This window comes from Myxocyprinus asiaticus, chromosome 9 (assembly GCF_019703515.2).
Source record: "Myxocyprinus asiaticus isolate MX2 ecotype Aquarium Trade chromosome 9, UBuf_Myxa_2, whole genome shotgun sequence".
Lineage (NCBI taxonomy): Eukaryota > Metazoa > Chordata > Actinopteri > Cypriniformes > Catostomidae > Myxocyprinus > Myxocyprinus asiaticus.
Window position 1 is genome coordinate 38861058 of NC_059352.1, and position 27984 is coordinate 38889041.

General features: G+C 37.8%; 1 protein-coding gene across 6 annotated transcripts in view; it reads left to right on the forward strand.

Annotated features, from left to right (window-relative positions):
• Positions 1 to 27984, forward strand: part of LOC127446618 (voltage-dependent L-type calcium channel subunit beta-4-like) — a 40516-nt gene that overhangs the window by 4842 nt on the left and 7690 nt on the right. For 2 of the 6 annotated variants that reach the window (XM_051707684.1, XM_051707690.1), the window contains exons 2-8: positions 9882 to 9965; positions 19758 to 19889; positions 20235 to 20357; positions 20559 to 20686; positions 26919 to 26968; positions 27240 to 27259; positions 27430 to 27510. In XM_051707684.1, coding sequence (XP_051563644.1) covers positions 9882 to 9965; positions 19758 to 19889; positions 20235 to 20357; positions 20559 to 20686; positions 26919 to 26968; positions 27240 to 27259; positions 27430 to 27510 — 618 coding nt within the window. Of the gene's footprint in view, positions 1 to 9881; positions 9966 to 10606; positions 11107 to 19757; positions 19890 to 20234; positions 20358 to 20558; positions 20687 to 26918; positions 26969 to 27237; positions 27260 to 27429; positions 27511 to 27984 lie in introns of those variants that run through there. The other 4 variants (XM_051707688.1, XM_051707687.1, XM_051707685.1 and 1 more) reach the window with 4 other exon arrangements.

Sequence of the window (27984 nt, forward strand, 5' to 3'; positions counted from 1 at the left end):
GCCAAGGAGGAGCTTTAAAAGGTACGTGCGGTGTAGCTGATGTCAGCACATCACTGTCTCCACACATTCACAAGTGCTCTGCTCACATTTGAAGTGCGCTGCACATGCAAAGTAAACTATATATTTTTCTAATTAAATTGCAGCTTTTGTGGTTAAATTAGATTTAGATTAGATAGGTTAGATTGCCGTGATTCCCCATGAATGACCCCTTTTTTCTTTTTTCTGCAGCGAGCACATATCCACAGGAAAAAATACGCTATGAATTGTCAGATGATATACGGTCTGAAGAGGGCATAGTTTGATAGATTATTCTGTTGATGGATGACAGAAATTCCCAATTCATCTGCACTACACAGTTTTGTTTTAATGTGGCCAGGGAGCGCAGGTTTGTCAAAACCTTTATCTCCGGTGTAATTGTTTCTGTTTGTGGTTGTGGCCCATTGACCACCCCACTCGCAATTGCCGTTTTGGTCATTTTTTTGTCTTGGGCACAATTGAGTTTTTTAGATGTGGAACCGTCTCTGTACAACCACAGGAGACTTAACATATGCGCACACCAAGGTCGCCACACCTCTCCATCCCGGGTGTCACTGTATCCACTCCCCTCTGTTTTTGTACCCACGTGCCTCCGCTTTCTACACCAACAACCACCATACCACCCCCCGTCTGACGATATGAAAATGCTGCCTGAAGATTTCTGTGCCACCACAGACTGATCGTTGGCCCCTGCCTGGTCAACTCTGTGAAAAACTACTGGCTCCGCCCCTGTGGAGCTGTACCTGCATCTGTAACTACGTTTAAAATAATGAAAACATCCTGGCGATTTTGGCGACACCTTTTTTAAAGGTCAGTGTCAGCATTATAATATAATATTATAATATTGTATTATTAAAATACATCGACTCAATTTTTATTCAGGCAATACCTTTTTACACAGTAAATGTCATAAAATTATTCTAATATATTGTTTTTAAGGTGGATTGATGACAGCAGCCATGCTTCGGATCATTTGTGAGTAGCTGTCCTGGGTTTAGGAGCTACTTTTAGCGTTAAAATGCTTCATGAATTCCTATTAGATGACAATTTTAGGAGTCCTAAAATTAGGAGTGACACGCACCTAATTTTTAAGAGTTGCTCCTAAATTTCCGCATTAGGAGCTAATTTTAGCCTTAAGATTTTTTTGTGAATATGGGCCCTGTTTCTGTGAAAATGTAATCTGTGATATATATTTATATCAGATATTGCTATAATTTAACCTTTTCATTAGCAGCTTCTCTACCGACAGGTTTCGAGTCCAGGTTCAGGTTTGTAACTAATGAAAAATAAACAGGCCTACTGATCTTGTTTTGCTCACGTGCTCTCACTCACAGACGCACGCGAACGGACGAGTTTTTGCGCGCGTCTGTTCTGTTTTCCCATTGTTTAACACTTGCTGGATGAATGTATTTGACATTTGCACCACTTCTCGCTTTTTCTACAGCGTAGGAGCAGCACATTTTAAACACCATGTCAAGTTAAAAAGAACTTCACATTTTCAAAAACGCATGTTGAGACACCTGCGCTCTGTTTCATTCTTTGCACTGCGTCTAGATTGTTTTTAGCGCAGTTGCCAGAAAGATTCAACGTTCTGAACAAGTTCAGGCTGTAAAGACTGGACTGTTGCATTGTTTCATATTATTCTAGATTGTTCTGCACCAAGTGAAGTTTCAGCAAATAAACGTTAAGGCAATGCTTTTTTCCCTTCTGCTCTAGTGTATTAAGGGACTGCCGTGCCTTGTTAAAACTGTGTATGTTTACTTTTTCAGTACTGTTAAGAATGTTGCCTATATGCTTACATAAAATACAGCTATACTAGGAGAAGAAATGAGTTAGTAAGCGGGTTCGGGCTTAAAATCTGACAGTATCATTCGGGCTGGGTAGGGTGTCACATGTGGTTTGAGAGGTGTTTCTAACATTAGTTTTGTTTAGATCCCAATCTTTATATCTTACGCTCCCACCAATGATCACGTGGATGATGCTGCTTTCTAAACTGAGAAAGGCCAGCCCATGTAACCATGGAAACCTCACACTATTGCCTAAACAGAACGATGATTTATTGTATTAATGTATTATTTAATAAGAATAACAAGTAAGTCCCAATGCCCTGTTGCATAAAACACCTTTTCCCTTAAGTATAACACACACTTGTGGAATTTAAATGTGTATGTAAATTCTCAAATATATAAACTCTAATTTTATATGTTCGTATAAGGCCATGTACCAGATTTAAATATCAGACAATGTAATAATGGCAACAGGCCTAATTACTGATTCCTCATTTGTGTTTTTAGGACATTTCTGGTACTGCATCTGAGCACTTTTCCACTGAACCTAAAATTTGGATCAGAACTGACTTTGATTTTCAAGTATTTTGACATTTCATTTGATATTTTTATTATATTTTATTTATACAGATTGTTAGATGTTTTTTTTATTTTTATTTATTATTATTTTATTTTTTTACTATATTCAATTTCATAAGTCTTAAAATAATAAATCAAAAATAATATTTGGCAGCATGGCGTACAATTAAATGGCAGTAGAGCAGTTAGATGTAGTTACAAGAAGTTAAAAGTCAAAATTTAACTAATTGTATAACTAGATATTAAACTATTAATAATATTTGTAATACACCTTAATACCATAATAGTTTAATATCATGGTATTTTTTGTGGCGGTTATCATACCGTGAAAATCTCATACTGTTACACCCCTAGTGTATACAAAGTATACATATTATTATTTAAATACACATTGGCCACAAATCATATGACACCAATCCAGATTGAGTGGATGCCATGTAACACTAAAAGGGCAACACTAATAAAATATCAAATATACTTTGATAATTGTGGACCAGCAGTTTCTGGAAATTATTCTAAACAATTTTGAAGCAATTCAGGTAAATATAAGCGGACTATTTTAAAATCTGTGATAAAATATCTTGCAAACACTTCCTGTATTAAATACATGAAAATAATGAATCATGACAATTCTTATGATTTTAAAATATATTTTGTTATTACACTACATGTATTATCACAATACAAACAACTGCAATACAATAAACTGTAAGCTATTAAGAGAAAATTTAACATTGTTTGATTTCTGTGCATACTCTCAGATGAAATCCTGCAGGCGCCCATGCTCCAAGTGATCTAGGCTAGAACATGATCAACAGTGTAAATCAGGTAGACAAAATGCTCTCATTTATACACTGCCTGGCCAAAAAAAAAGTTTCATATTCTAATATTTTGTTGGACCACCTTAAGCATTGATTACGCCATGCATTCATCCTGGCATTGTTTCGACAACCTTATGCAACGTCACAACATTTATTTCTGTCCAAAGTTGCATTCATTTTGGGCAGAGATCTTGTATTGATGATGGGAGTGTCGAACCACTCCGTAAAGTCTTCTCCAGCACATCCCAAAGACTTTCAATGGGGTTAAGGTCAGGACTCTGTGGTGGCCAATTCATGTGTGAAAATGACTCTTCATGCTTCCTGAACCACTCTTTCACAATTTGAGCCCAATGAATCTTGGCATTGTTGTCCTAGAATATGCCCGTGCTGTCAAAAAATCCATTGACTGGATAATCTAGTCAGTCAGTACATTCAGGTAGTCAGCTGACTTCATTTTATTGCTGCATAACAATGCTGAGCCAAGACCTGACCAATTGAAGCAACCCCAGATCATAACACTGCCTCCAGAGGCTTGTACAGTGGGCACTATGCATGACGGGTGCATCGCTTCATGCGCTTCCCTTCTTATGTGCTGATCGCTTTGGAATAGGGTAAACCTGGACTCATCAGACCACATGACCTTTTTCTGTTGCTCCACAGTCCAATCTTTATGCTCCCTAGCAAATTGATGTCATTTTTTCCGATTAGCCTCACTAACAAGTGGCTTTCTTGTGGCCACACAGCTGTTTAGTCCCAATCCTTTAAGGTCCCAACCCAGTCTTGTCACATTGTGCATGTGGAAATGCTCTTTCACTATTAAATATAGCTGTGAGTTCTACTATTTTTTTACTATGTGACTTCAAGCATTTTAGTGATCTCCGATCATGATCATTCAAGATTTTTTTCCAACTACATTTCTTCCGCAAAGCTGACGGTTCACCACTATCCTTCCAGGTTTTAATAATGCATTGGACATTTCTTAATCCAGTTCCAGTAATTTCAGCATTCTCCTTAGTTGTTTCTTTGCTTGATGCAGGCCAATTATTTGCCCCTTCTGAAACACAGTAACATCTTTTCCATGACCATGGGAAACGTGTTCCGACATGGTTGTTTCAGAAATGAGAAGCTACACACTGCATCAGTTAGGGTTAAAAGAATTGCTGCCAGCTGAAACTTATTAATCACTGCAATAATGATCCAATCATAGGCTCTCAAATAGCTGCTTATTTAAATCCAAAAGGTGACTTTTTTGTCCAGGGAGTGTATTAGTAGCCACTAATGTGCATAAATAATGATTTAGGTGCTTGAGGGTGGACCGAAGGATCTTATACTTTTTTTAACAGAATTTAACTAAAGTGTGAATGGAATTCTCATTACCGCAACTTTTTTATCATTACCGAAACACATAACAATACGTTATAGATTTACACAGCCAAGAAACTTTAACAGTTATTAAATGGCAATTATGATCCTTTATCCTTATACCAATAATTACACATAAACCTTTTTTAAAACTGTTTGGGTTCATCTGAAAAACACAAAAAACAAGGTGTGAAATTGGTAGGTGTGTTTCGGTAATGAGATAAATAGTTTTTTTTTTTATTATTCAAATGTGGTGAGTAATAATTATTTGTTTATAGCATCTAATAAAGGTTGGCATGTATAGTTCAAATCAATTGTAATTATTTTCAAACTAATCAGCTACTTTTTTGTGTGTTGCGGTAATGAGAATTTTTGTGGACATGCTCCAGAAAATGTCTTCAAAAATGTGGAAAAATGTTCAAATATGACTTAATTTTACTATTTACAATGATTTCAGACTACCCTTTTCGTGTTCCAAAAAAAAAAACTAAATCGTTAACTTTAAAAAAAATATTGTGTGGCCTTGTTGAAATACGTTTTTTTTTTTTTTAAGAATTAACCAAGGAGATCTCTAAGAAACATTATTTTGCCTAAGGAAAAAAAAGGCGATTGTGGGCCAACCCCTAGCTCCGACCCTGATCAGCATGGCTGTGATTACAGTGTGTGTGTGTGTGTGTGAGAGAGAGAGAGAGTGAGTGACTGAGTGTGTGATTTCCTGTGTCTACTCCCAAGCACTGAAGAATAATAAGCTATTTCTGAAGCTGTTAATTTAACTGTATTTCTCAGCTGTAATGTGGTACACTTTTACAAATTTTAGACCTCTCCAACTCAAAATTGTTTCGCCAAATCAAACGTTTTCAGGTGGTTCAATGAAACATTTGTACATTGTACAATGTACATTTAATATTCTCAATTGCGGCAACAGTCTTTTAACATTGGCTCAATTTAGAAAATTTTTTTTTTTTTTTTACCTAAGCATATAAAATGTGTATTATTTATATCAAATTGTTTATTTCTCACTGTCCCAACGGAAAAAAATGCAATCCATGAAACACAAAATCTCTCTTTAACATACACTATATTGACACACAACAGAATAATTTTTAGAGACAATAATTCGCCTTAGATTACAGAAATAGGACAAACACTTGTCAGGGAAAACAAACATGTTGCAAATATTCAAGACGGCTCATACGAGCAGCTTAATAACTGTTAGGGCCATTAAATTGCTCCATACAGTACATTTAATTGAAAACACGTATCTAACAAATATTTACCAAAGAAATTACAGTGTAATCATAACAGAAATGACTGCAACCAAAAATAAATAAACAAATAATTAAATAATATGTAGTACATAAGTCCTAGTTATCTTCTATATTGAGTGCATAAAGCAGGCCAAAGAGGATAATTAATTAATTGATAAAGTCTCCCAAGTTACCCATAACCTTCTGCTCCTCCAGGAAAACTGCAACATTGTCATTGACCACACTGGAGAGTGATCTTGATGTGGAAATGTTGTTCACCACTTAATTGTGTGGTTCTCCCATGCCTCATTACACTGTAGAATGCATAAAAATGCAATGTTAATACTGAGTCTATATAATGAATAAAGCCATCCCATTTTTCTGAGTTTTCAGTAAAACAGTACAATAAAGTACAATACACTACAAATATGATATATATTGTACACACACACACAGTATATTCTCCCACTTCCTAATTTTCACTATTAATGCTTATTTGTTTCAGTGGTTTAAGCTTTTATCACTGTACACATAAATAAAATAAGTTACCAGAATAGTCTTTGAAATAGAGCCCTGTTCTCTTATACTGAAGGCTCCGAAGAGCAGCAGACATTCTCTGTGCTGTCAAGTCTGCCACCTGTAATGGGATAAAAGTGTAATAAAAGACATACAGCAAAATGTATAACATTTGACAGCAAAGCACAATCTTACAATTTCAAAAATACAGCTTTTATAATTATTTAATCTTACAGTGCTGTAACAAATATGTTTGTGCACATTTCAGCTTTGTATGTGGTCAGATTTTGTAGTGAATTGTGGTAGAAGAGAGATAGATTGAGTCTGATGATGGTAAAATGGACAAAATGGACACAAGTTTTGTCTTTCATTTCTTTGGTGTTCAAGGTTTCTGTCAGGTGTGAGAGACTCACTAAGTACACATTTTCCTACGTACTCTACGTACTCACGTAATTAAATAGAGTTCTAAAGATGGAAAACCTGCAGTTAAATAAATACAATTATTTTCAAAGTTCTCATACATTACCACAATATTTTTAGCTATAATAAAGCTACAACAAAGTATACCAAAAGAGCCCACCAAAATGTTATCACTAGTTTTCTGATAACATTGTTTTGACAGAGGCAAATGTATTGATAAAACTGCAAGATTACATTTCCATTCAAGTTCAAAAATCAGTATGTCTAGTAGTTCTCTTTGAAAATAATGCTCCATGTGGGCACAGTACCATTTAAATGAAGGGAAAATGAAAAAACATTTTCTGCCATCTTCTGTGTTAAAATGAGTGCTGTGATTGAGTGCAGTCTGTAACATCTTGTCTTTCAGCGCTTCTGTGTTCTGATGGGCTGCTGAGTGCCTTGAACTAATATTCAGCCCCCAGCCTTTATTTCACACAAATTATTTGTACAACCTGAGATTGAGGAATTCAACATATTTTTTTATTTGTAAATCACTGAACAACAGTGCAGCCCAAATAAATAAATAGATTTAAGCATTAAATAATAATAATAATAATAATAATAATAATAATAAAACAATAACCGAAATGTCAAGAATTAATAAATATTCATCCCCCTACTTTAAGACTTGGTTGAACCACCTTTTGTAGCTATTACAGCTGTCAGTCTTTTTGGATAAGTCTTTATCAACTTTGCACAATGTGTTGGAGCAATATTTGCCCATTCCTCCTTGCAAATTTGCTCAAGCTGTACCAAGTTAGTTTGAGATCAGTGATGGACAGCAATTTTGAAGTCTCTCCACAGATGTTCAATAGGGTTGAGGTCAGGACACTGACTGGGCCACTCAAGGACATCAATTTTCTTCATTTTAAGCCACTCCAGTATTGCTCTGGCTTTGTGCTTAGGGTTATTGTTGTCCTGAAACACAAAGTTCTTCCCAATTTTACACTTTCTGGCTGAGGGGAGTAGGTTCTTATCCAAAATATCTGTGTATTTTGCAGCATTCATTTACCACCAATCTTCAAAGATTGCCAGTCCCTGCTGCTGAAAAGCACCCCCATAACATGATGCTACCACCAGTGTGTTTTACTGTGGGGATGGTGTTATGTGACTGCTGTAAAGCATTGGCTTTGCGCCACACTTACAATTTTAGTCTCATCAGACCACAAGACCTTCTGCCACGTCAGTATCTTTCAAGTGATATATTGCAAAGTCTTTACAGGCAAGCATGTGCTGCTTCTTTTTTTTTTACAGCAAAGGCTCCTGTACAGCCCCTTTTTGTACAATAGTTATTTTTTAGATTGTTTAGCCATAAACATTATTTTCCCCCATACAACCCTTCGATTTTGACTGAGGGAGCGAGCCTACTCTGATGTACGCTTCAGGCAGCTCCATATCCCACAATGCAACTCGTGACAGCATATCATGCTTCATATATATATATATATATATATATATATATATATATATATATATATATATATATATATCCATGTGATAGAGCTGGGCAATAAGCAAAAAATTATATATTGTTTTTAATGATAAAGATATACATGAAGACACAGGTGGTGTGATTGGGACTTCCACGGGCTGATATCAATCCTTGCCAGTCCCATAAACTCAGCTTCTTATTATTATTTATTTTATTTTTATTTTTTCAGTCAACCAAAGCTACTATGAACCATACGTATGAGTTTCTGATGTTAAAAAATGTCTTTGAACTTGTAGTTACTGTATTGACTTCTAACACATAACAGTTATGTTAAAATAACTTTTATTAAAGCATATTATTATATGTTTTATTATCATATTTTATTTCTTACATTTTATTATAGCCAGTGTTTCTGTGTGTGTATTAATTGCTCTTAAATATTTTTCAAGAGTATACAGAGGTTAATTAATATAGTGATTAAATATTATCCTTCAATAACAATGCATATCCAATCTGTCATCTCAGTATTACCGAAATTTTGACACTATGTGAATGCAATTAATATGGCACACATGGCTTTTTATTTTGATATGTAACCCACCTCAGGCCGGATTTGGAAAGGGAAATGGGTGTAATTGCTTCTGTTTTGCATCTAATGAATACAAGTTTTTACTAGTAAGAATACAATTGTAGAGCTCTGTAATTTGAATATTTACTAGTAAAAATGTATGAGAGAGCTCTGTATTTTTTTAATTAATTAATTTATTTTTTACTAGTAAGAATCGAACTGCAGAACTCTTTAGTTTGCATTGTTTACTATTAAAAATGCATATTGCATAGATCTGTAATTCTCAAGTTTCAAAATTTTTCTCAAATCATCATTATTATTATTATTGTTGTTGTTGTTTATTCAGTGTAGTAATCCGCTCCGAGCGATCATGGAATGAGATGACATCAATAAAACTCGGTTACCGACTGACGGCGGATTCTTTAACTTTATCTCAACTCACTCATAACACAAAAAAGACGGTATTTTGCTGCCACCTGCTGGCTAAAAACGTTAATGTCACAGGGATGAATCGAAGTTCCCACATCTAGCTGCTCTTACACAACTTCTTACACAACTGCACTGCTCTTACACTTTGGTTTGGAACGCCACGAACACAAGCGGAGTGATACAAACAGTGAAGCGTCCCAGTGCTGATATGACTACTTATTAGCACCCGTGGAATGCCTCTCGTCCAATCAGATTCAAGGACCAGAACTGTTGTATAAAATATAACATGCACTTGCCAAACATTCCACGTCAGTATTCAGTATGTCATGTTTCCTTTCTGCCAAAATGTGCATCGTGTTTATTAAGCATGTACTGTTAGCCTTCTATTACCATGAGAGCAACTCAGCAAGCAAATTCAAAAGGAATTCAAAAGTGCTTGGACATTAAGCTTAATCCTGAACCTGATCCTTATTCTTATTCTGACCGATTTTCTAATATTACATATCAAAAAATATGTTTTCTTTTTTTTCTCTAAACATTGTTTGTAAAATGTACTAATAATCTCAAACGGCCCTTGTAAATGGTTGTGGAGACCAAACATATCTGAAACAATTCATTCATATTTTGTCATTGCACCCTCTACAGGTGAACAGGGGAACATATTCACGGCGCAGTCGACTGAAGAGGTCTGACGGCAGCACCACCTCCACCAGTTTTATCCTGAGACAGGTAAAAAGACATTGCATATTTCTGGAATGGATCAGACCTACTTCTCAGAGGCATATATCTCAGAGACGTGTGTTTATATATAAATTAAGTACATCACTTAATAAATTAAGTACATCACTTATACAGAGCAGATCTACGTCATCATACATCATCGTGGAAATAAAACTTGATAGGGTAGAATTACTTTATTTATTATTACTCCATTACCTAAATGTAATTTGTTATTATACATTTATTTCTTACTGTTTTTAAACTTTTAACCTATTCATGCACATACAAAATTTAGGTAAGAGTTAAGAATTTAGGTAAGATTTAAGAATGTATGAGTACTCAAGAAAACACATGGTTTTAACTGGATAGATTAAAAATAGAATTCATACATGGAAAAAGTGTGGAGAATGATTTTATAAAATAAATTAAGAAAGAAGGATCATAGAACAAATAAAGGGAAAGATACTGGAGAAAAAATGACTACATTCTAATTAAATAACAGAGGGGGAGAGAGAGAATGAAAGAAGTAGAGAGAGTCTCTCTCACATCAGCACTCACAGTCAAGGAGAACACACGTCAGCAGCAGCTCTGACTGTAAGGCTTCTCGGCCAACCAGCATGTAGCTGGTCAACTGTGTCATCAGGCTGAGATTGAGGAAGGGTTCTTTCTTTCTCTTCCTCTCTTTCTCTCTCTTTCTATCTCTCTCTCTGATGCGGGGAGCAGTGCCGTGAGTGTGTGTGTGCTGAGAGATGATGAAACGTCCGCGTCAGTGAGCCGTTGGGAAGCTTCTCTCTGCCTGAGGATGTGAGAGAACTGTAGGCTGAACGAGGGATCTACTCCATCCTGCAGGCCTGCTTTCCCTCTTTCTCTCTCTCTCTCTCTCTCTCTCTCTCCCCATTCTCTCTTTTGTGAGGCATCTCTCGCCCTTTTTTCTCCTACTTGTTCTTCCTCTGTGGAGCAAGGGGATCGACATCCCCCATCGATTATTTTTTGGTGGTGGTGGCTCCCTCCTCCTCCCCCTCTCTCTCCATCTCCACCACCTCCTTCTCCTCTCTTTTTTCTCTCTCTATTCTTCAAGAGGACCTCTTTGGAATAGCAAACCTCCATGTATGACAATTTGTACCTGCATGGATTTGAAGACTCGGAGGCGGTGAGTAATTTTTCTCTTGATTGGAATTGGCTACGGCTATATATAGTGTTTTCCCACTGGCTATATGTGTGTGTGTGTGAGTGTGTGTGTGTGTGTGTGTGTACAGAACACTGGCTCAGCTGTGCTGCACATACAGGGCCTGTGAGACTCAGTGTTCCATGATTTTCTAAGATGCAGCCCACCGATCTCCGTGGGTGTAGTATAGGGAGATGCTCATCAGGGTTGTGTGTGTTTCTGTTTCTGTATGTATTCTTAATAGCACTTTGACAATGAACAATCACTTCTATTCCATACGGCACATTTCAAGAACATTACTGGAGAAAATATAGGATGTTCCTCATTCATTCTTCAATGGGAGTTTGTTAAGGATTACGCTAAATCAAAAACATGATGTGGCATTCTGTTCTCTGTGGGGAATATCTGCCATCCCTTTAAGGTTAAAATTGTTTAATATAGTAAAATATAGACTGTAGAAATGTAAAGCTTCATTTACTGTCTGGCTTTAAAGGGACAGAGTCGTTTTTTTGCCGATGATGTGTAGAATGTAATGAATCACATGGCTTAGGTGCCCCACTTGAATGGCTTTAAATGAATTTGAGCCAAGAGTCTGGAAAAGCCATCAGGGATTGTGTGTGTATGTTTTAGAGACCTATATAACCTACCAGTACTCTAATTCTCATCAGCTGTGTTTATATTTTCCTGCTTCGTATGTTTGGAGTCTATTTAGACATTTATCTGTACTATTTTGATTCAGACAGGATAAACAGTGTGAAATTGTGTGCTCATATGTAGAATGAACATATAATAACACAAAACTTTATAACTAGAATGCTATTATAGAACACTAGATATTTTAATAACTGGGGGGAAATAATTGAAAATATGGATAAAAAATTATATTCAAGAAGTGTTCTGTTTAGTTTTACTATATATATATACAGTACTGTGCAAAAGTTTTAGGCACTTGTGAAAACTGTTGCTTAGTCTTCAAAAATAATGCCATAAATAGTTTTCATTTATCAATTAACATTATACAAAGTCCAGTAAAACAAAAAAAAGATAAATCACTATTCAGTGTGGCCACCTTTGCCTTTAAAACAGCCCCAATTCTACTAGGTACACCTGGACACAGTTTTTCTTGGTTGTTGGCAGACAGGATGTACCAAGCTTCTTGGAGAATTCACCACAGTTCTTCTATCTTTATAAGCTGTCTCAATTGCTTCTGTCTCTTCATGTAAATCCCAGAATGACTTGATGTTCAGTTTTCTATTTGCAAAAGAAATGTTTTGAGGTCTAAAATGTATTTTTCCTATTGACACACTAAAGCTGAAGATATAAATAAACATCTTTAAGGAATAGTTCACCCAAAAATGAAAATTTGCTGATAATTTACTCATCCTCAGGCCATCTAAGATGTATCTGAGTTTCTTTCTTCATCGAAACAGAATTTAAGGCTTTTAGGATTTCATTTCAGGCCTCCTCCTCTAAACAATGCAAGTGAATGTACTATTTTCTGATGGTCCAAAATGCATATTTTGCATATTATTTTAAATAATCCACACGACTCCAGTCGACAAATAAAGTTCTTCTGAACCCAAACGATTGATTATTTTGAGAAACAAAACAGTACTTATATACTTTTTAACTACAAATGTTTGCTTCCGTACATCTCTGTGACGTGCGCTCATAAGAGGGATGACGTAAGCTCGTTGGTAAGGTCATGCGTCACGTGGAGGAGGAGTCAGGAAGCGCGTCATTGTTTACATTGTTTTTTTTTTTTATTTATTATTATTTGGAAATTATATTGTATTTTATTTTATATTGTTTTGAAATTGTTTTGGACTGTTTTGGTTTGTGAACAGTGCTTGGTCTGTGCTCCGTGCAAGTTTCTCTTGTAAACAATGACGCGCTTCCTGCCTCCTCCTCCACGTGACGCGTATATATATATATATATATATATATGTACACACACACTGGCGGCAAGAAGTTTGGAATAATGTACAGATTTTGCTCTTATGGAAAGAAATTGGTACTTTTATTCACCAAAGTGGCATTCAACTGATCACAGTGTATAGTAAGGGCATTAATAACGTGAAAAATTACAATTTGAATTTTTTTTTTCAGAACTTCTTAAACTAAATGCTAAGCTTGAAGTTCTCATAAAAAAATCCTCCATGTGCAGCAATGACAGCTTTGCAGATCCTTGGCATTCTAGCTGTCAGTTTGTCCAGATACTTGGGTGACATTTCACCCCACACTTCCTGTAGCACTTGTCTTGTCCTGCACTTCTCACGCACCTAATAGTCTATCTGGTCCCACAAAAGCTCAATGGGGTTAAGATCCATTACACTCTTTTCCAATTATCTGTTGTCCAATGTCTGTGTTTCTTTGCCCACTCTAACATTTTCTTTTTGTTTTTCTGTTTCAAAAGTGGCTTTTTCTTTGCAATTCTTCCCATGAGGCATGCACCCCTGAGTCTTCTCTTTACTGTTGTATATGAAACTGAGGACATGTGAGGCGTCTGTTTCTCAAACTAGAGACTCTGGTGTACTTATCCTCTTGTTTAGTTGTATCTGGGCCTTCCACATCTCTTTCTGTCCTTGTTAGAAGCAGTTTGAAGACGGTAGTGTACACCGTTTATGAAACCTTCAGTTTTTTGGCAATTTCAAGCATTGTATAGCCTTCATTCCTCGAAACAATGATTGATTGACGAGTTTCTAGAGAAAGCAGTTTCTTTTTTTTCTTTTTTTTTTGTTGCCATTTTTGACCTAATATTGACCTTAAGACATGCCAGTCTATTGCATACTGTGATAACTCAAAAACAAACACAAAGACAATGTTAAGCTTCATTTAACAAACCAAATAGCTTTCAGGAGTGTTTGATATAATGGCAAGTGATTTTCTAGTACCAAATTAGCAATTTAGCATGATTACTCAAAGATAAGGTGTTGGAGTGATGGCTGCTAGAAATGGGGTCTCTCTAGATTTGATCAAAAATGACTTTTTTTCAAATAGTGATGGTCACTGAGATCACATTTTTTCCCAATTCTGATGGTTGATGTGAACATTAACTGAAGCTCCTGACCCCTATCTGCATGATTTTATGCACTGCACTGCTGCCACATGATTGGCTGATTAGATAATCGCATGGATGATTGTTGGTGCCAGATGGGCTGGTTTCAGTATTTCTGTAACTGCTGATCTCCTGGTATTTTCACACACAACAGTCTGTAGAATTTACTCAGAATGGTGCCAAAAACAAAAAACACATCCAGTGAAATGCCTTGTTGATGAGAGAGGTCAACAGAGAGTAGCCAGACTGGTTCGAACTAACAAAGTCTACGGTAACTCAGATGATCACTCTGTACAATTGTGGTGAGAAGAATAGCATTCTGAGATGCGGGTTGGCACTGTTTTGGTGGTAAGAGAGGGACCTACACAATATTAGGCAGGTGGTTTTAATATTGTGGTTGATCGGTGTGTGTGTCTCTCTCTCTCTCTCTCTCTCTCTCTCTCTCTCTATATATATATATATATATATGCATATTCTACATAAATATCTGCTTAAAAAATTTATTTCTGGGGGGGGGTCCATAAAAATTCCCTCATCAATTACTTACCCTCATGCCATCCCAGATTTTCAGAAACAAAGATTTTTAGAAGAATATTTTAGCTCTGGAGGTCCATACAATGCAAGTAAATGGGGTCCAACACTTTCAAGCTCTAAAAGCACATAAAGGCAGTATAAAAGTAATCCATACAACTCCAGTGGTTTAATCCATGTCGTCTGGAGTGATCCAAATTATTTTGGGTGAGAATAGACCAAAACATAACTCATTTTTTCTGCAAATCTTGCCATTGCATTCTTTTTGACACGCATGATTTCAAGCTTGGTTACACTTCCTAGTGCTAGATGCATGCACAGAGCGCTAGATGGCGCTAGGAAGTGTAATCGAGCTTCAAATCATGATTGCCTAGGAGACTGCAGATGTCAAGATTTATAGTGAAAATTAAGTTAAATGTTGATCTGTTCTCACCAAAAAACCCATGTGGATCGCTTCAGAAGACATAGGATAAACCACTGGAGTCTTAAGCCTTTATGTGCTTTTTGGGGCTTCAGAGTTTTGGACCCCATTCAATTGCATTGTATGGACCTACAGAGCAGAAATATTTTTTCTAAAAATCTTTGTTTGTGTCCTGCAGAAGAAAGAAAGTCCTACATATCTGGTATGGCACAAGGGTGAGCAAATTATGAGATAATTCTCATTTTTGGTTGAGCTATTCCTTTAATAGTACTAGTGAGAGTTTATAATTTATTCATTACTGAAATAGAGACACATTTAATGTTTGCCAAGGATACATTATGAAGTACATTTTAGCAGAGTGCTCTCTTCAAGAACTCTTCAAGTTCCACTATGTACTCTTAAAACAAGAGACATTTTGCTCCTTGATGTTATTTTTTACATTAGTATTGCAAACCCAGTGGAAATGTGGATGTAAAACTTGCAAGCTTAATAACATCTTGATTTAGTTGATGAGAAACACCTTTCCATTTTGTTAAACTTAATTTTCAACTGTTGTCTCATCAATGACATTATACATGAATGTAGCCCTCCAAAGTCACTCTTCAGCAAAAAGAGTGTTATCTTTTCAAAATCAAGGATGAAAGCCATTCATTTGAATTTTAGTTTTTTGCTCAGAATCATCAATTCAGCAGCGGAAGATAAGCAAACTTGTGCATTTTATGTTTCCCGAATCAGGCGTTTTGTGATTGGACTCACCGGCCTCAATTGGGTCCCTGCTGAAGTAAGCTTGTGTGGAGCGGCTGCCTTCAGGGAAAAAAGTGTTTCGCCATAGGCAGCATGCTGAGATTTTTTAGCAGACTGCAATACTTTTTCGCTTTCTCTCTTTCTCTTTTTCTCTCTCTTTAATGCGATATTGACCCGATCATTCTTTTCACTGACTTGAGCTAATGTTGTTTCCAAATTGGATTAAGAGAATACAGCTTCCTAGCTTCACTTCGCTTTGGGCAGCATCTCTTATTAATTAGAGGACTATGTACTTTCTGATGGGATCTTCTTTATTATCTTAGAGGTGGAAAGTGTGAATACAATAGTGCCACTGTTATAGGTTTTAGGTATTGGTTAAAAGCTGATAGGGATCAGGTGTGTCTCTTATAAAAATTATGGAACCATCTGAGGACTTTATGGAGATTTCAGGTGAACATGTTAAGATTGTATATTGTGACGTCTTTTATGGTCCTGAGAAGAAAGCAGTAAAGGTATGTATGCTTAAAGGCAATTATCTAGATATACTGTCAGGCTATGTAGAATCTGTGGTTGTATAGCAGTGCTAAGAGAATATCCACTGAGATGTTCAGGGCAACTTTGGGGCAGCATTTGTACACATAAGAAAAATTACACAGAACAGAGTAGTGTGTTGTCAAAGGAAGATTAAAAGTAAAAGGAACTTTCCTCACAATTTGTGGACAATAGAAACTGAAGAGAATACAAGCATTTGAAATGAATATATAGCAGAAAAAATGGTTGGAAGCTCATAACAAAACACATTTATTTATAGTTTATTTTTTAAAACTTAACAGGTTTCTGTCCAGCAGCAGATTTTTGGGTGAAGTTTTATAGTCTGTTACTCTATTTTAAATTCAGTGTTTATATTTGTCTCAAACTGTGACAGATGCCTCAAGATGAGAATTGCAGTCCAAATAATTTTTATACCTACTGTGTTGGATACACTGTTTTAAACTGTGAATGTTCTAAATAATTGTTTCTATGAACAACTATGCAACCACTGATGTTTTACAATGCTGAAAAAAGTGGTAACCTGCAATTGTTAGTTCAAGCATCTATTTCTAGTTAATCTAACCTATATAAATTATGTTCATCGGACTAACCTAATTTGTCAGGTTGATATAGTCAGATTAAATAACTAGTTAATCTAACCTATAAAAATTGCATTTTTGACTTGAATGAAACCAGTTAATTCAGTTAATTGCCACATGAAGCACATATTATTTGACAAAACATTTTTTCACAATTGATTTTTCACACTGCAGGACTATTTAAAATTAACTAGCCAAGGCAAAAAGGTGATTCAATTTGTGGAAAAACTGACATGGTGACCAGTCACAGCACCTAAAATATACATTATTACTTTCATTTTTACCTAAAATATTGATGTTGATAAAAAATAAAAATAAAAAACTACCCAAATTTAATTACAGCAATATCAAAAATATAGTGAAACTAGATTGATAAAGTTTGTCGAGAAAGTTTAAACTAGTTTTAAAAAATTGAAATTTGAAGGTTAAAGACAAACAGACAGGTTTGGGGATTTTGAAAAAACCCTAACCCCAGTCTGTAGAATAACAGTATGTTAGCTTTGTGAAGCCAACACGATTACAAGATTTACAAGATTAACAAAAAATTTTTGATTAAGTACATGTTTTTATCAGCTAGTTTTACGTAGTTAATGTGTGCATTATTACACAGGAAACTATTAACAAGGACACTGTAATGTAGATTGTGACCAAAAGGAGCTTACTTGAAGTATCACAGTTGTATTTTTCTGTTTGCTTAAGGAGCATGTATCTCTACGGGTTGACAGCTCTATCTAGTAATAGAGGTACAGGTGGTCTTTTTTGCTGACCTGTTTGCTAAGGTCTGAATAGGCAAACATGAGAATCGCAAACATAAGGAAAATGCAGCTGACCAGACCAATGTGCATAGCTATTACAAATGGAACATGGTCCAAGAGAATGGTCCGATCTTGTTTTATGAGCAAGTGTGGTCAATTTTCATTTAGAAACTGTATAACTGTAATGAGCAGGAGAAAGACTGTTTCATGGTAACCTCCTTTCTCAGTTGATTTCAGAATTGGGGAAGTCCACTCATAGTGATAATTAATGTTTCTTGCATCCAAAATAATCATAATTTAGTTTTACATGACCATGGACCACCCTCTCTTTGACCCGTAAAATTAAGCAGGCTGTTTTTGCAGTTGTACCTTTAAGACTTCTACATGTAAGTGACCTCTGTTATGATTGGCTAACCTGTACATATTGGCATAGTTCACACCAAAGACACTTAAAAGGAATAGTTTACACAAAAATGAAAATTCTGACATTATTTATTCACCTTAATATGGCCTAACCAGTATGATTTTTTTTTTTTTTCATGGAGCACAGAAGGAGATTTTATTTGTGACAATCATTACAGGGTTTATCTGCCATAACATAAAGGAATAGTGACTCCAGTTTGTCAAGCTAAAATATCCATGAAACCACAGAAAAAGTAATCAATACAACTCATGCTCTATATTCCAAGTCTTCTGAATTGATATGATCAAACCTCATTGGTTCTTATCACGTCTTGCGACCAAACATCCTGTCATCATGTTGTACATTTGGTCATGATATGCAAAGAGAATCAATGAGGTTTGATGTTATTTGACATACAGTACTGTGCAAAAGTTTTAGGCACTTAAGGTGTTTCACAAAAACATTTGTCTTAAGATGGTTATTTATATCTTCAGCTTTAGTGTGTCAATAGAAAAAATATATTTTAGTCTCCCAAACATTTCTTTTGCAAATAGAAAAGATTAGAATAGAAGAATAGGGCGCTCTGCAAGAGATGGCATTGCCCCCACAGAGCCCCCCACTGAACATCGAGTCAATCTGGGATTACATGAAGAGACAGAAGCAACTGAGACAGCCTAAATAGATAGAAGAACTGTGGTGAATTCTCCAAGAAGCTTGGTACATCCTATCTGCCAACAACCAAGAAAAACTGTGTCCAGGTGTACCTAGGAGAATTGTGGCTGTTTTAAAGGCAAAGGTGGCCACACCAAATATTTATTTAGCTTTTTTATGTTTACTGGACTTTGTATGATGTTAATTGATAAATGAAAACTATTTATGGCATTATTTTTGAAGACATTCTCGCTATGCAACATTTTTCACAAGTGCCTAAAACTTTTGCACAGTACTGTATATAGCCACCATATTTGATTTCAGTGCTTTATTAATATGATTTGATTTAAGAGTGAATAACAACTTAAATTTCGTTATGTTTGTTGCACAAAGTGATTGTATCGCTTCAGAAGACTAGGGAAAAAAGTGCACAAGTTGCATTGATTATTTTTACTGTTTTATGATATTTATTGTCCTTTTTCTTGCTTTAAAAAGTGTAAAAAACAAAAAACTCTTGGTAACCTCCCAGCATGTTCAGCATGTATACGATAATTGGACCAAAATGTCCTTGACATTTTGCATGTTCTGAAAAACCGAGGTGACGTGCGGCGTGTATTTAACACTTCATCAGCAGACATCCTTCCTTGAAATATATGATTCCAAATGTGTCATGTATACTTGGACAGACAGATGATGACTGTAGCCATGCAAAAACCCGCTATAGCTTTATAATAACTGCACAAGTAAACGTACAGACTTGTTCATTAGTGTGGGGGTTAATTTACAAAATATTGAATAGGCATTGATATGTAAACCAGGGCAGTCATATGTTAATGTACTCTTGGTTGTAATGTCATGCTTTCCATGATATGCCCCCTCTAAAGTCAAATATGTACTGCATGTATGTACTGTAAGTAATGTGGTATCTGTTTTCCATTCACAGGGTTCAGCTGATTCCTACACTAGCAGGCCATCTGACTCAGATGTGTCGTTGGAGGAGGAGAGGCCGGAGGGAGGCAGTCAGGGCCGGCAGGAGCGAGAACAGCAGGCTACACTGCAGCTGGAGAGGGCAAAGGTCAGGGCATGTATAGCAGTATAGCATGGCTATTGTAAATTTTATTTGAAAATCATCTGCATGAATCATTAGTCACTTGCAATGTCTTTATGAAACATGTTGGATACTCATATAGACACTGGTCACATGTATGCAAGGCATGACTTAGGGTATACAGCCATAAAACAGACTTAACATTGTTATAACAATGTTATTATCATCATATCAAAACTAATGGCTCTTGTGCAAAAGCTTGTCACAGATTATCAAAATAATATAAAATAAATAATCTCATGTGTAAAACTTTGTCTCCCTAACTTTGCTTCAGTTTCTAACTATGTAATTCCTCTAAACATCGACTTCTAGGCCAAAGCAGTGGCCTTTGCCGTGAAGACAAATGTGAGTTATTGTGGTGCACTGGATGAAGATGTACCTGTGCCAGGAACTGCCATCTCATTCGATGCAAAAGATTTCTTGCACATCAAAGAGGTACTGTGGCCTGGTGGAAAGATGCACTGATGACTACACTGATTAATATAGAAAACCTAAGCCAAAATTCAAATCAAAATTCAAGCTGCTATCACAAACTCTTGCCACAAGTTTGGCAATTCCTAACAGGGGATAAAGCAAAGGTGCCTAAAGTTTTTCCAAGCTTTCATTTCTTTTGTCCTTTCTCTGCTCCACATGCAGAAATTTAATAATGACTGGTGGATTGGAAGGCTGGTGAAGGAAGGCTGTGAGATTGGTTTTATCCCCAGCCCCCTGAAGCTGGAGAACATCAGAGCACAGCTGGAACTGAAGAAAAGCCGTGTGCAAGGGTAAGCAGACAAAGATCCTTCTTATGTAATTAATGGAGCATTTGATTTTCCACAAAAAAATTAATCATGCAATGACATCTCTGAGAAAATTCCCAAAATGTGCACCACTATCATATTTTTTGCATTCTTGCTTTGCATTTAGTCATTTTTGCGTGATAATCTGTCGTGGGTTTTTGAGGAAGTACCCAAGATGCAGGAATGGCAATGATGGAGATTTATTGAAAAAACAAAACAACTACAAACAAAACACTCATGAGGGAGTACAAAATAAAAGAAGATAACAATAAAACTGAAAACAAAACGACTGGGAGAAACTGGATACACAGGAACAACACAAAACAAACCGACTGGGAGTAACTAGAATACACAGGAACAACAGGACTTGACTGGGAACAAAACACAATGATCTAGCAGGGAAGACGAGACAAAGGAGAGAATAAATAGAGGAAAGGGTGATAGGATACAGGTGCTGCCATTAATCACGCTGCCATGGCAACACTGATTGCGCTGCTGAGCAGCACCTGTGAGAAACCCGAGGCAGAGAGAGAAACAGAAGCACATGGGACAACCTGAGAGATGGGCAGAGGAAACTGTCACAATCCTGCCAACACAAGAATAAAACAAGACCGAAGAGGCTGGATCATGACAGTGATGGTTTTGTTTTGTTTAATGGCTTAGCTTGACTGGGTTTGGCAGCGGTAGCAGATTTAGGCATGGGCGACATGTGTAGTTGCCCAGTGCGGCATTTTGCAGGGGGTGGCACGAGGCAACTACACAGACCCCCCCCCCCCACCCCAGTCAACAACTTTGAGGGCGTGTTGAAGCAGGTTTCACCCAAGGCACCATACAACCACACCCCCGGTCAACAACTTTTATACATTCGCACAGGGTGCCATACAAGCTAGAACCGGCTTGATTAGGTGTAATGGTTTGAATTGGTGAGAAGATTTAACAACTTGACTTGAAATGACGACTTGACTTGATGGCATGATTTGACGTGTCTGTTTGACTTGGTGTGGTGGCTTGATTTGGTGTGATGGTTGGGCTTGGTGTAATGGCTTGGCGGCTTGACTTGGCTTGACAGCTTGAATTGGTGAGATGACTTGACTTGGCATGGCAGTTTGACCTGGCGTGTTGGCTTTATTTGGTGTGATGGTTTGACTGGTTTGAATTGGTGAGAAGACTTGACTGGGTGTGACAGAGACAACTTGACTTGAAGTGACAACTTGACTTGATGGCATGACTTGATGTGTCTGTTTGACTTGGCGTGGTGGCTTGATTTGGTGTGATGGTTGGGCTTGGTGTAATGGCTTGGCTTGGCGGCTTGACGGTTTGAATTGGTGCAATCACTTGACTTGGCGTGGTGGTTTGACTTGGCATGGTGGCTTGATTTGGTGTGATGGTTTGGCTTGGTGTAATGGCTTGGCTTGGTGGCTTGACTTGGCTTGATGATTTGATTAGACTTGGCTGCTTGACTTGGTTTGGCAGCTTAACTAGGCTTGGCTGCTTGATTTGAAGGGATGACTTGACTGGACATGATGGCTTGACTGGACACGGAGGCTTGAACAGGTTCAGTGATGGCCACAGGGAACAGGACAGGTTTGTCAGTGGCCTCAGGGAACTGGACAGGCTTATCGATAGTCTCAGCAAACTGGACAGACTCATCGACAGCCACAGGGAACTGGACAGGCTTATCGACAGTCCCAGGGAACTGGACAGACTCATCAACTGCCTCAGAGAACTGGACAGGCTTATCGACAGACTCAGGGAACTGGACAGACTCGTCGACAGACACAGGGAACTGGACAGGCTTATCGACAGCCTCAGTGAACTGGACAGACTCGTTGACAGCCACTGGGAACTGGACAGACTTATCGACTGCCTCAGTGAACTGGACAGACTCGTTGACAGCCACTGGGAACTGGACGGGCTCAGGGAACTGAACGTGCTTGTCGACAGCCACAGGGAACTGGACAGGCTTATTGACAGTCTCAGGGAACTGGATAGACTCAGAGACCTGTACAGGCTCAAGGAACTGAACGGACTCATCAACAGCCACAGAGAACTGGACTGGCGGCTCCAGGACAGGAGTGAGGACAGACGGCTCCAGGACAGGAGCGAGGTGAGGCAACAGGAAAATGGCCTCTGCGGCCGTAGGCACTGGCGGTGACAAAGGAGTGACCTCCATGATCGTGAGCACAGGCAGTGACAGGGGAACGGCCTCCATGGCCGTGAGCACTGGCAGTGACAGGGGAACAGCCACCGTGGCTGTGAGCACAGGCAGTGACAGAGAAACAACCTCAGTGGCTGTGGGCACTGGCAGTGACAGGGGAACGACCTTCTTGGTCGTGAGCACAGGCAGTGACAGGGGAACGGCCTCCGTGGCCGTGGGCACAGGCAGTGACAGGGGAACGACCTCCATGGTCGTGAGCACAGGCAGTGACAAGGGAACGGCCTCCGTGGCCGTGATCACAGGCAGTGACAGAGAAACGACCTCCGTGGTCGTTGGCAATAGCAGTGACGAGAACTGCAGCGGAAACGGGCGCCGCCTCCTTGCGGCTGGCAGCGAGAACAGACGCCTCCTCCTGCCGGTCAGCAGCGGGAACGGCTGCCGCCTCCTAGCGGTCGGCAGCAGGCTTCCTCTGGTGACGGCATAGAGAAGCCTGAGAGGCGCCCGAAGAAGCTGCAATGGACTTGGCCGCCTCCTGGTGGTCAATAGTGGGCTCGGCGGGCCTCTCCCGAGACTCTGACCAAGAGGGATTTTGAGATTTGGTGCTCCGCCCCTGCAGCAGACATAGTCCACCAAATCCCAAAAGAAAAAATTAAAAATTAGACTCAGCTCCTCTGGATGGATGGGCTTGTCCAGACCTGCCACAAAAATCAACTTAAGGACGGTCTCATCAACATTCCGCCCGCCGCTTCGGCCAACTCCAAAGCAAAAATATAAATAGGGCGACTATGCTGAAAGCAGACCCAGGGGTCGGGCAACCGGACGAGGATCTGAGAGGCCGATTCCTTAAGGGCTGGAGCTAAATTCAATAAAATGCCATCATGCCTCCACTGGGTCCCCACTTGGCCAGATTGTTCTGTCACAGGTTTTTGAAGAAGTACCCAAGATGCAGGAATGGCAATGATGGAGATTTATTGAAAAAAGAAAAGAAAACAACTTACAAAATAAACAAAACAACTACAAACAAAACACTCAGGAGGGAGTACAAAATAAAACAAGATAACACTAAAACTGAAAACAAACTGACTGGGAGAAACTGGATACACAGGAACAACACGAAACAAACCGACTGGGAGTAACTGGAATACACAGGAACAAAACACAACAATCTGGCAGGGAAGACGAGACAAAGCAGAGAATAAATAGAAGAAAGGGAGATAGGATAAAGGATAATCACGAGCAGCACGAATCAGCGCTGCCATGGCAACGCTGATTGCGCTGCTGAGCAGCACCTGTGAGAAACACAAGGCAGAGAGAGAAACAAAAGCACATGGGACAACCTGAGAGATGGGCGGAGGAAACTGTCACAATCCTGCCAACACAAGTATAAAGCAAAACAGAAGAGTCAGGATCATGACACTAAACAATCTGTCTATTTGACTGAATAATAAAAAAGTATTTGGTGCAATTTCAAATCTATAGAAAACCAAATGCAGTATAGTTGCTAGACAATAGGTAAAGCAGACACAATACCTTGTAGTTATAATAACAAAATCCTAAAATGTAGAGAATATTAAGAATGTTAAATCTATAAAAAGTTCAGGTATGTTATTTTTAAGTCTATTATCATCACTGCATGTCTAATTTTTTTATTATTCTCCAGGAGTCGGTTTTAGAATTACCTATAAATGTTTCAATCCATACACATCACCATTAAATAAGGATGGTGGGTTTCAAGAACAGAAATGGCCTGGAAAATGTAAAGGAAAATTGTATTCTGCCTCTTTAATTCTGGGAGCATGGCACTGCTTGTCATATTCTGAAAGTAGGGTGTGGTGGATCTGCATTTAAATTTCACATCAGGTCTGAATGTTTCCCCTCTGTTGCTCTGTTACTGTGCAAAAGTCCTAGGCACATAAGATGATTCACAAAAACATTTGTCTTACTATGATTATTTATATCTTCAACTTAAATGTATAAATTGGAAATGTAAATGTTAGACTCACAAACATTACTTTTGCAAATAGAATAAAATAGAATAGAAAACAGGGAGACTTGCAACAGATGGTATGGCCCCCACAGAGCCCCCCATTGAACATCGAGTCAGTCTGAGATTACATGAAGAGACAGAAGCAACTGAGACACCCTAAATAGATAAAATAACTTTGACGAATTCTAGGCAAAGGTGGTCACACCAAATATTGATTTAGCTTTTTTTATGTTTACTGGAATTTGTATGACGTTAATTGATAAAAGAAAACTATTTATGGCATCATTTTGAAGATATCCTCACTATGCAATATTTTTCAGAGCCTAAAACTTTTATGCTGTACTGTATATGGAGACACTTTGTTATTATGAGCATTATGTTTGTCAAACAGATTATGACTGTGAATTTGACCCCAGATCACACATGTGTCACAGTTCACTTTCATTGTTGCTCATAACCATCATGGCTAAGTTACAGTAATACAGATAAGCCAGACTTTTGATTATCAATGTAAAGTCTAGTCTATATTCCTGCTTATTCTGGCCAAGAACCACAGACTTACTCTGGAAGGACATCTGACAAACGTTTAAATCAACCAACAAAAATCAGGGTTTCTTTTTTTTTCAGGTGATGGTTAGGGCTGGGAAAATATGGAATCAATGATAAAATAATAGATCAGTGTGTAACAAAGTGGTAGCCCATTCAAATAATGGTGCAGTAGTCTCCGTAAACAGTTTTTCAGACAACTCCGGAGAAACAAATGGGAAATGTTTGTAGACATTGTGCTCAGAATTTCTGTCCATCCAAAAGTTATAAGTACAGATTTTTTCATGGACATAACTCTGAAAACAAGCAAAATTGTGCTCAAGGATATCCTTTTTACTAGCTATTTACAATTACAAAGTGTTTCAAACAAAATGAAAATGTTTCAAATTTGATGGCATAAACCTCACAAATCTAGGATAAGAGACTAAGAATACCAGTATTGGATTAGTATTTTGTTTCAGACTGGTCGTACTATGAATTCAGCAACAGCAGGTCGAAAGTTCTGCTACTGAAATTGGTCTGTGCTTACCGAAATTTGAACCACTTCCCCTAGTGGCCGAAGCTGGAAGTTTTTTTGAACATATGGGCAGGTGTAAGCTGCAGCTTCTGGGTGAAATTTGTAAAGCGAGTTGTTTTAAATTGTACAAAATGTAATACAGTATGACCTAACCCAAACCCCAAACCTAAATCTAACCATCAGTGGATTAAAATTGTAATTTTAAAGCGAAAATGCTAACTACGAATCACGCTCACCATTGTCAATGTGAACGTGATTAATTCTTGGTTTTCCTGGGACCAGAACTCGTGTCTCAAAGGTTTCCTGTGCAACACACTATCAGTAGTCCCACAGGAAAAGGTGAATGCATTTGAATTTATGCAAACCATCTGATATGGGATGGCGCTTGTCAGTAATTAGGCAGAATGGGGTTGATTTCAGGGTACATGGACATTTGTAAGCAACATGTCGATTTCCTGTGTGGTCATGTTGTGTCTTTGACTCCAAAAGGTAGTATACTTGAGACTTGAAATCTACCCACAAAAAAGTGTTGAGATTGCTTTATTTTGGATTTGTTGAAAACTTGGTATTAGACCAAGGTAACATGACACCAGCTAACAGTTTGAAATTAGATGACTGACCCTCAAATCCAGGTGACTATCGATATAAGTTCTACATGCAGCAGTTCTAGGTCACGCAATACATGGACATTGCCATAGAGTCATGTGGGTCTGACTAGGTTTTGTGCATTAGCAATTAATAATTATAGCACATAGTGATAAGCAGGCCCAGATCTGCATTCTGCACTTATTTTGAGGAAATTTCTGATTTCTGCATGGAATTATGTGGAATGGAATTAAACGTAGTACATTTTGGAAATCTGCTGAGCTTTCTGCGGAGCTCTGGTCACGCAGATTTCGTCTGAGCCTGGGAATAAGTGTAGAGATTTTAGAAAGTAGTCTACTCGTGTTTGGACAGGAAGACTAATATTGTTCTATTTCTGTCTCTGTTTGTGTGCTCATCTCTTTAGTAAGTCCAGTGGAAGTTCCTCCTCCAGTTTGGGGGATGTGATGTCATCAGGTGAGCCTATGATCTGTTGGGGGTGGGGCGTTAGGAGATGAGGGGCGGGGTTACAGGAATCTTCCCGGAATCGTAAATAAAAAATGGAATCGTAGGAATTTCATCAGTGGATGATTTTACTTCAACACTGTCCTGCGTAAGGCTAAAGATCGAACAAGCAGCTTCTTGTGAGCATGGGACAGTGAATCATGAATGGATTTAATGACTTTCACACATTTGCAGAACTTAATACTTTATTCTGACTTTCTTTCTTTTTTCTCTCTTTGTACAGGCAAACAAAAGCAGAAAGTGGTAAGTGTGTCTATAGGATGGAAGAATCCTCACCTAACCTTCCTGCGAAAGTATTACTTTTAATATGAAGACCAGTCATGCTTAAAACCTAAAACTAAAAATGTACTGTGTTTCAAAACTTTGTGTCTGACTGTGTCTGCTTTATTATTTACCTATGATCTTATACGCAGACTGAACATGTGGCTCCCTATGATGTTGTGCCTTCCATGAGGCCTGTGGTGCTGGTCGGTCCATCCCTAAAAGGATATGAGGTGAGTTTTGAGTAGAGCCCGACCGATATATGATTTCTGAGACCGATACCGATTTTAGAGGGGGAAAATTCACCGATTACTGATATGGTGGCCGATATAGTTAATTTTTGAGCTGGAATGAAAACAGACATTTTCTATGTGGATTGTGCACCTCCTCCTTATTCTATGTGTTTTTGCACCGATATGACTATGCAAAGTTACTCAGAAGGCTGCTTTCTTAAACAGATATTTTTATCAAAGAATATTTGACATTATTATTATACATTGTCAACAAATTCTAGATATGAACACTGAGAAAATAAAGAATAAACTAAAATACAATAAATAGCTAAATAAAAATCAGTTCTGTATGTTTATTATCAGACAATGGCTGACCATTTAAATAAAGAATAAATTCAAATAAAATAAATAGCTAAATAAACATAAGTACTGTTTAGTATCAGTCAATTGCTGACCATTTAAATAAAGAATAAA